Source organism: Gekko japonicus, unplaced genomic scaffold, assembly GCF_001447785.1.
Source record: "Gekko japonicus isolate JY-2015 unplaced genomic scaffold, Gekko_japonicus_V1.1 scaffold621, whole genome shotgun sequence".
NCBI classification, from domain to species: domain Eukaryota; kingdom Metazoa; phylum Chordata; class Lepidosauria; order Squamata; family Gekkonidae; genus Gekko; species Gekko japonicus.
This window is the reverse complement of record NW_015173692.1, coordinates 538,008-548,297: the sequence shown is the minus strand read 5'-3', so window position 1 is coordinate 548,297 and position 10,290 is coordinate 538,008. Positions and strand designations below refer to the sequence as shown.

The 10,290-nt window shown below is 41.1% G+C and overlaps 1 protein-coding gene across 1 annotated transcript in view; it reads right to left on the bottom strand.

Annotated features, from left to right (window-relative positions):
• Positions 1–8,749: 8,749 nt before the first annotated feature.
• PJA2 (praja ring finger 2, E3 ubiquitin protein ligase) overlaps positions 8,750–10,290 on the bottom strand; it is a 43,575-nt gene continuing 42,034 nt past the window's right edge. Inside the window, exon 9 of the mRNA XM_015423163.1 lies at positions 8,750–9,405. Coding sequence (XP_015278649.1) covers positions 9,277–9,405 — 129 coding nt within the window. The 3' untranslated portion in view covers positions 8,750–9,276. The remainder of the gene's footprint in view (positions 9,406–10,290) is intronic.

Genomic DNA, 10,290 nt, shown 5'->3' with positions numbered 1-10,290 from the left:
GGCTTTTAGTACCTCTCCTGATGATAATTGAATCCCACAAAATAAATATGCCTGAGAAAAAACAACTTTACAAACAAGAACATCTTCCCTTTTAAGTTTACCAAAAAATGTATCAGTTGTCCTTTGCCTTTGCTATATTCTCCATACATAAAAGCCAAGCTGTGGTTAAAATTGATAATCTTATAAAGCATTATATATAGCATGCAGATGAATGTATTAGCACAACTATTACTATTGGGGATTCCATAAACAACAGCAGCTGAATCATCATTGATTTGTTACTAAATTTTTATTTGCCATCATCATTAACATTGGTCCTGAATTTTCACCTTGCAAGTACCAACAGAAAATACATTTGGACATCGATTGAACTTGCTAGTTATGAAACATGCTGTGATGAAACTCATTATTGATATATCCTTAAATGTCTAACAATAAAAAGGTTTCATTGAAATATTTTCAGACTTGCAAAAAGTACATAGCCAAGACAATGAAAGTGAGTCAGACCAGAGAAGAGCAAGCCATGCCATATTTTAGTAAAGTAAAAATCACTAAGACTATCCACAGTGGCATCTTTAGGGCTGCACACTTCTGTCTGATAAGAACATAAGAAGAGCCCCGCTGGATCAGACCATTGGCCCATTTAGTCCAGCATCCTGTCTCAAACAGTGGTCAACCAGTTCCTCTGGAGGGCCAACAACAGGGCATAAAGGCTGAGACCTACCCCTAATGTTGCCTCCTGGCTCTGGGATTCAGAGGTTCAGTGCCTCTGAATGTGGATGTCCTCCTCAGTCATCATGGCTAGTAGCTACTGATAGACCTATCCTCCATGAATCTGTCTAATCCTCTTTTAAAGCTGTTTATTCCTGTGGCCTACATCCTCTGGTAGCAAAGTCCACATTTTAATCACTCTCTGCATAAAGAAATAACACAAGCTGAAGCCCTCTGTAGGCAATGCAGAAAACAAACTGGGGAGGATGGGCTTTGGGGAGGGGAGGGACCTCAGGTGGGTATGATGCCATAGTGTCGACTCTCCATAGCAGCCATTTTCTCTGATCTCTATAGATCAGTTGTAATTCTGAGAATTCTCCAGGTCCCCCCTGGATATTGGCAACCCCAGAACACATGAAACCAATGCTTCCATTCCCACAAATTGACTCTATATGTCTACAGAGTATTTTCCTTTGGCAACATAGTTATCTGCAGAACTGTTATTAGAGGGTCAACATGGAATGTTTCCTTCAAGAGTTGACAAGTAGTAATTGATAAGAACTGTGATTGCTACACGCTCAGATAAAGCAATTATTGTGAAACGAATAGTTTACATTGCACAGCATTAGTTGCATGTGAGCGATAATAGAATTTTCTACAGAATTACTACAGTAAATGATTTTGCAACATATCTTTATTAATTCTTTGTTATTTTTGTCACGGATGTTGTTTTTGGATTTCTACTTCCTCCCGTGATCTCTCATTTTTGGCTCCCACCTGGAGGCTGGCAACCACAGAACACATGAAACTAATGATTCCATTCCCACAAATTGACTTTACGTGTCTACAGAGTATTTTCCTTTGGTAACATAGTTATCAGCAGAACTGCGAAAGCTGTGTAAACTGTGGTTGCCTAGGAAATCCAAAATGGATGCCATAATCTCATGAGGCAATCTCATGAGATGTCAGCATTTAATCTCTCCTTTACTTTTCTAAAATTTAAGATTTTCCTGCAAACTTGAGAGTTCCTCCATATTTACAGAAGCATTTCACCTTTCTGCACTTGGAACATGGTGCAGATTTATTGTTCCACATGTTGGGGCCAGATTTGAATCCAGGTCTGGGATCTTTGACTCTTGAAAGCTTACACCCTGGAAATCTTGTTGGTCTTTAGAGTGCTACTGGACTTGAATCTTGCACTTCTACTTCACACCAACACAGCTACCCACCTGAAATTATGTAGGGGCCAGGTTCAGAATTTCTAGGGGCATGCATGTATGAGCATCTGCTCATGTTCACTCAGGTATCTAACTTTGTCAACAGTGTAATATTACACTTGCAAAAGAAACTGTATAACCTTAAATTCAAATGAAGCGCTCCAAATGGATATACTCCTTTACTCCAGCCCCCCCCAACAGAATATGGGATTTCTACTAACAAAAACTCAATTATGATATATCATCAGGAGGATCTGTACTCCATTAAGGGAGCACACATTTTTTAATTTAAAGGTCTGCAGCATGACACTGTATGACTCTTCAGAGCTACATAGGGCTGCCAAGTGGGAGCGGGTGGCGGGTAACCCCCCGCTTTGGAGGCCCGATTTCCGCCGCCACGGAATCGGGCCCCGGGGGGAACTCTGCCCCTCCGAAGCACAGCATGGCTGTGTCACCAGAGGTAATGCAACCACGTCGACCACGTTGGGGGCGTGGCCCAGCTCATCAGAGGGAAAACTCTATAGTTTTCCCTCCGATGATCCGGGCCACGCCCCCAACGTGGTCGATGTCGCGCGTCACTTCTGGTGATGCGCTAGCGGCGCATCCGAGGATGGCTCCCGGAGTCCGGCGAGGCTCCCCCGCCGGTGAGTTTTTTTGACTTGGCAACCCTAGAGCTACATCCAATGTATTTAGAGATACAAGGACCCAAGTGTGACTTTGCTGATGGGATTTTGCACACACAGATAGCAAAACAATGTGAACAGTTAGGGGAGATGGATAACACTCAGCTTCTCAGAGCTCTTACAGTTACCATGCTTCAGGACAGAATTCCAGACAAAAGTACTTCTGTTTTCTTGGTGATGATCATTGCAAGGACAAGGCACAGAGATAAGCAAGAGACTCACCAGGAAGGGAAGAGGCTGCCTTTAAGAGACAAAAGCATTTCCGCCCTCCTCAAACCTGCCAAGAAATTAGTTGAGTGGGCAAAAGATTGCATAGTGGCTTGGCTTGTACTCTCTCCGCCACCCTCTGCAAATTCTCCCTTGTTCAAAAGGCAAGAGCCATTCCCCCCCCCCACATAAAAGATAGCTCCAGTTAGCTACAGCCCCACCCCAACCCACCCAAATTTCCATCATGTACACTGTGAAGCCAACAGGAAGCACAGCTACCTTTGCAGGTGAATTGCGAAATGTCCTCTCTGGCTGTTGCTGCTGGTGGTCAAACACTTATAACTCCCTTTTCCTTACACAATCCGAGCCTGGGCAGGTGGAGCAGAATGAATAGTAACAGTGGACAGCATACCAGTTCAGTACCTTGCGCTGCATAGTTAATTTTGTTTCAGTGACTACATTGTCTCGCAAAAATGTGATGCTCTGGATACAGACATCAGGCAGGATCCTGGTAGGAGAATGGGACTGAGATATGCTGAGTGCCCAGGAGGCAGTGCTGTCTCTTAAATATGTCCTTGACAACTCCACCTATCTACCTAACCACATGAGGGTGTGCTGAAAAATGCTTGTTTCACTCAGTCAACCTGATCTCATTGGCTACCTGGTGTCACTGAGGGCAAATCAGACCAAACACAGACTTCCCTACCCTCATACAGTGTTAGCCTCCTGACAGTGACATGTGACCAATAAAATTTGGTTATTTGTTGATGGGTAAAGCATTTGAATGACCCTGACCTAAATAGTACAGGCTATCCCAATCTCATCAGATCTCAGAAGGTAAGCAAAGTTGGCCCTTCTTAGTTTATGGATGGGAGAGCAGCAAGGAAGTCCAGGGTTGCTATGCAGTGGCAGACAATAACAAACCACCTCTGTTCGTCTTTGCCTTGAAAACTGTACAGGGTCACCATAGGTGAACTGCCAGAGCAATGCTTACTGCCCTCACTTTTAATAACAAAAATGTAGTTGGCAAAGATGGAAGTCTGATTGATACTACCAGTATAGGGCAAACTTTTAACCCCTTTTCACATCCTGCCCACAACGTCACAGTAAAAAGGTCTCGTTTGGCTTCCCACGCATGAAACCAGATGGATATTAACTTTTTACCTTATTGAGGATCATTCTTTTGGCCCACTAACCACCAGTTTTGCTACTGGGAAATTCTGGATAACTATAACATGACTTGATCCTATGCATATTTACTTGGAAATAAGCCAAACTTTGTTCAATGGGACTTATTTCCAAATAAGTGAGCATAAGATCACGGTCTTGAACTTCAGATAAGCAACCTTGTGGTGTATCCTTGCAAGTATGGTGGAAAGGCCCGTCATGTTGCAGCTGATTTATGGCAACCCTATTGGGTTTTACAGGCAAGAGACGTTGAGAGGTGGTTTTGCCACTGCTTGCTTCTGTGTAGCAACCCTGGACTTCCTTGCACTTCCGATCCCACTTGGCTTCCGAGATTTGACAAGATCAGGTTAGTGTAGGACATCCATGTCAGGACCCTTACAAGGACAGGGGTATCCAAGTAGAATTACTGTTGGTTCAAAGCAAATACAAATACATGTGAGTTGCATGATCTAAGCTTTTGAATTATGCTTCTAGGTTGCATAACGATGTCATTTCGTTGCAAGCCAATACATTTGCATCGTTGCAGCAATTAGAATGCCCTCTTGTTTGGAGAATATATCAGTTTAAAAATGGGATATCAGATTAAAATCTGTTATTTAAATTTATCTTCTCTTGGTGATTTAAATCATGATTCAGATCAATGATTCAAAAGTCAATTTACTCTGGCAAAATGGGGCATTTATTTTAAGTGCTACCACTAAAAGGACATGTTTGTTGCCAAATGTTCACCTCAGATACTTTTTCACAGTCTTGCAGGAAGGAAAATTCAAGAGGCCTATTTTTTTTTCTATTGCTAGGCAACTTAAGAACACATTTCTTTCCCTCATAAACTCTAACAAAATGCTTAGGCTGTAACTAGAATAGGAGGTGGCAGAAGTGGGAGTGTGAGAGAACTCTACGGAAGTTTTAATAACTAGGCCCGCATCTCTTTGAAACAGACTCTGATGCTTCCTTTTTGTTCTGGAAATTGTGAGCTGCTGGCCTTGCAGGTAAAGTGCTGAATTAGTATCTTTCCCCTGCGCAATTCTTTACTGTGCTAAAGCATTGCTACAAAAATCTATTCTTACAGGACAATAAATATGAATAAATGTGTTTTTTAAATTGGCAAGGGCTTAAACCAGCTTGTATTATATAGCAAATCGAATGACGGATAGTCCCAAAATGAAAATTTCTCACAGCTTATAATAAAATAATGCAGTGTGCATGCACATAGGTATATCTCACTGTTAGAGCTGAACAATCTCCTCAAATTGGAGCCATCTCTTTTAGACTTATATTTACGATATGTAAAAGAAACAGTTAAATGAGTATAGTTAAGCCTAAACCACTAATTTTGTAAGAATAAATGAAGTTGACAGACATATTTGTTAATTGCAACATTCTACTCGTTGTTTACCTTTAGGCATTTGATTGACAAGGTGCCACAGAGTTCTTTCCTCTGTATTTAAGTTGCTTTGCTTTCATTAAGATACTCTGTGCCCCTCTTACTGATATTCTCAACTATAGTGTGATTGATGATCATTCCAACTCTGAAAAAAGGTCCAATGGCTTCTCTTGAATTAAACCACGCAGCTCCTTTAGGCTTTCTGGTATTAGGTGCAGATCTCTTGGTTCTAACAACTGGACATCAGTATGGTAAGCTATCATTATGATCCAAACGCAATTCTCCCAGTCCATTTCCCCCTCATCCTTTTGTGCATGCGCATACAATATGAACTGTGTTTGGCTAGGGCAGTAAAAAGAAGCAATTCAGCCACTTGGCCTGGGAGCTCAGCATTGTGCCGGACATTGCCAAAGCTCTGGAATAGGTAACCATTGACAGTGATTGATTGGCATGGACCCAATCTAAAGCTCTGGCAAGTTCTTTCAAAGGCTTCAAGCTTTGCTCAGTGGAGTGGTAGGATCCATGCTACTGTTCTTTCAAGGGATAAGCCTGGAACAGCGCCTCCCCCCCCCCCAGTTGTGGAGTTCAGGGCACAGAAATATACCCAATATGAACCTAAATGGTGGCAATGATCAGCCAATCCCACAATGTGGTTTTACTATTGGAAAGGACTTAAATGTGAAAGCATGGTAGTGATGGTTCATTTCTTCTGCATGTTGGCTCACTTCAGTCATGCTTTGGACCCTGAAGGAAGAGACTTCAGTGAAAGCAGATATTTAGCAACTAGGAAAGTACAAGCTATAAGTGTTCAATCTTGTATTTTGAGTTTACCTTTAATGTTATTTGTATTACAGTTATTTTTATATACAAGTAAACATTCCCTTTTACAATCTTTCTTCCTTTAATGCTGCTTTTCAGCACCAGAATAAACTTCCTCTCTTTATTTTGACTGGTCTGCCAAGTGGAATTTTACTGTACTTGGTATACATGTTGAAACTGCTCAAACTAAAGGTTAATCTTCAGTTGCATCCCCCCCCCCCCCCGATAAGAACATAAGCCATATTGGATCAGGCCAGTGGCCCATCCAGTCCAACACTCTGTCACACTGTGGCCAAAACCTAGGTGCCACCAGGAGGTGCACTAGCAGGGCCAGAACTCCAGAAGCCCTCCCACTGTTGCTGCCCCAAATGCCAAGAATACAGAGCATTGCTGCCCCAGACATACTGTTCCATCTATACCTTGTGGCTAATAGTCACTGATGGACCTCTGTCCCATATGTTTATCCAATCCCCTCTTGAAGCTTATGCTTGTAGCCGCCACAACTTCCCGCAGCAGTGAATTCCACATGTAAATTACCCTTTGAGTGAAGAAGTACTTCCTTTTATCTGTTCTAAGCCTAGTGCTCATTAATTTTGGGTTTTTTGGCCACTATGTGACAGAGAATGTTGGACTAGATAGGCCATTGGCCTGATCCAACATGGCTTCTCTTCTTTTCTGTTCCAATTTCATTGAATGCCCACGAGTTTTTACAAGAAATGGAGAAAAGTAATTCTTTCTCTATGTTCTCTATCCCATGCATAATTTTGTAAACCTCTATCATGTCACCCTTCAGTCGTTGTTTCTCCAAGCTAAAAAGCTCTAACTTCTTTAACCTTTCTTCATCGGGAAGGTGCTCCATCCCTTTAATCATTTTAGTTGCCCTTTTCTGCACCTTTCCCAATGCGATATCTTTTCTGAGGTATGGTGACCAGAACTGTACACAGCATTCCAAATGAGGTTGCACCATAGATTTATACAGGGGCATTATGATGCTGGCTAATTGGTTTTCAATCCCTGTCCTAATAATCCCCAGCACAGCATTTGTCTTTTTATTGCCATTGCACACTGAGATCACATCTTCAGTGAATTATCTACCACGACGCCAAGATTTCTTGGAGATGACAGCTTATGCAGTGCTGGGCAAAGTAATGAGGCTGGGGTGAAACCCTGTACTTAATCTTGAGGGTGTTGGGCAGAGAAATTTGGGTTTTGCCTCTCGGCTCCTTATCTTTTTTTTTTTTTTTTATATTTTTATTTATTTTCAGTATATAACAAAAATAACATTTCATATTTCCCTTTTTTACAGTATTTTTCTGAGGTATTGTGACCAGAACTGTACACAGCATTCCAAATGAGGTTGCACCATAGATTTATACAGGGGCATTATGATGCTGGCTAATTGGTTTTCAATCCCTGTCCTAATAATCCCCAGCACAGCATTTGTCTTTTTATTGCCATTGCACACTGAGATCACATCTTCAGTGAATTATCTACCACGACGCCAAGATTTCTTGGAGATGACAGCTTATGCAGTGCTGGGCAAAGTAATGAGGCTGGGGTGAAACCCTGTACTTAATCTTGAGGGTGTTGGGCAGAGAAATTTGGGTTTTGCCAGCCCACATTTCTTTCGCATCTCCAGCAGTTCCCTGATACTGTCTTATAACATTTTTGTAATTTCTCTGGCGTCCAGTGCCACCTATGGAACATTTTGAAAACATTTTCTTTATATGATGTGGCTCTTAGTAATTTCATTGAGTTCCACATTTTTGACCATTTCTCTACGCTTATATTTCTTCCTATATCTGTTTCCCAGACCTTCATGCATGGTTTTATTTTTTCTACTTGATACATGTCGTCTAGTAAGAAGTTGTATGTTTTTTGGATCAATTTATCTGCGGAAGACAACCAAATTTTATCTAAATTTGTATTTGTTTTTTCGAAGCCTCTTGTTTTATCTTTCGTAAATCTGGATTTTAGTTGTAGCTTCTCCCAGTTTGTAAGATTGATCTTTATTGCTTGTAGTGTTTCGTAGTCTTTCAATTCGTTTTCTTTTGTAAGTATTTTGTCATAGGTGGCCGTTTTCTCTTCCATCATTAGGTTTGGTAATATGAAGGCTTCCAAAGGGGAAACCCATCTGGGAATTTTATCATAGAATTTTTCTTTCGTCATTCTCCACACTTTTATCAGAGCATCTCTCAGTATATGTTTTTTCGGCTCCTTATCTTGTGCCTAAGTGGACAAAGTGACCCCCCCCCAAAAAAGACCACAGCAGCTACATAAAATCACTGCATAAGTATCTGATACACTGGACTGGATCCAGTCAACTTTTTCACTCAGTCTCACTGAATTTTCCCTACCCCCTTACTCATCCTACATAGTTTTTGTCCATGCAAGTTCCATGATCCCTCATAGTTTTTTTGGGTAGTTAAAGGGGACCCTCAGCAGAGAAGTTGGTTGGATCCAGCCCATTCCTCTCTCTCTCTCTCTCTCTCTCAGACATGCACACACAGTATTATTGAAGTCACAGGGAAGTGGTTTGATTATGCCATTTATTTCCAGTGAAACCAAAGTACTCTACTGCTGTGATCACAGGACATTTTCACATTTGATGCAAATATGAAAGAGCTATGAACAAAGTAATTAAGTGGCACTATTTTGGAACAAAAGGAAACAACCCAAGACTCAAATATCATATAATGTAAAACAGGTTATATGCATAACTTTCATAAGCTCCAACTGCACTGCAGTTGCATTTTGAACACGAGTGCCACATTAATGATCATTCCTTCAGACAAATTTAATAGAAGCATTAGACATTAGTTAATAGCAACATGTTTACTGCAGAAGACTGGTGCAATCTTAGACACCTTTCAGTCTAATTATTTTAACTCTCCCAGTAAACCTAAACTGTTTAGAAAGTTCATACAGTCCCTTTCTAAACTAATATATATTTTAAAGTGTGTCTTTAAATATATATACTTACATATAAACCAAATTCACATTGTAATTAAACAGGAAAAATTTACAGTAAAGTCTGATGGGCAAGCTCTCTTTCTAGATGGTAATTTTATTGTGTTCCTGAAGTACTGTGGACTGAAGGAGTAGAATCATGATCAGGCAGAAAGGTGACTGTAGGAGTGGCTGTTTCTGGAAGCACAGGTGCAAGCACGTGACGGCATACAGGACACGTTCCTGACTAAAAGGGAAGGAAAAAATGGTTAATTGCAAAGGAAGTGCATAACTCCAGCTTCACACCAGTTTAGAGGTAGGAGCTACATGGAATGGGGTGGGGAATGAGCAACTAGGGCCAATCACAAGTTAACAGAATATAATCCTCACATTACTGCTTTCAAAGCTGTCATGTCAAAGTCACAAGGAATCAGCAAATACTGAAGATCAGTCTTAAATGATGCAAAATGTCAAAAATGCCTTCAGTTAAAAATACAAAGGGCATAACCCTGACTATAAAACCTTAAGAAGGTTCTCATACCTGTAGGTTAAGTAGATACTGTGTTTAATGTTCACTATGAATCCATAGATTACATGAAGAACTAATTTGGAAAAGCTAAATTCAAGCACTTTTGTAGAATATGTAGCAATTTGACAGAAGATACAGGACTGGTGATTTCAGGAGAGGAAGTTGAATTGCTGCAGAAGGACTGTTCATGTTTAAGGTCAAATGAATACAGAGATAATTTAGCTAACGTTCCCATCATAATAGGCCTAACAGATTGGAAGGTTTGTTTCACTTACCGTGAATCTCCTTTCTCAGAACACCAAGACTGAAAAACCTGCCAGGTATTGTTGTAGACCCTATTGGTGGAACCCTTCCTAGAGAGCACTAAGGTGTCTATGACCGTGTCTAAATAACCTATCTCCCTAAAATGCAACAGCTCAACCTCCAGGCTGTGAGTCTTAACATCTGGGGCTGAGGAGGGGCCCTTGATGAAGAAGGACCTTCCTGACTGGAAGGTGCCATGTTTCATTGGAGGATAGCCTCACTAGGTTCTGGAACCAAGAACAGCATGGCCAAAATGGTGCTATCTACACAACTTCTGCTCTTAGATCCTCTGAACCACTC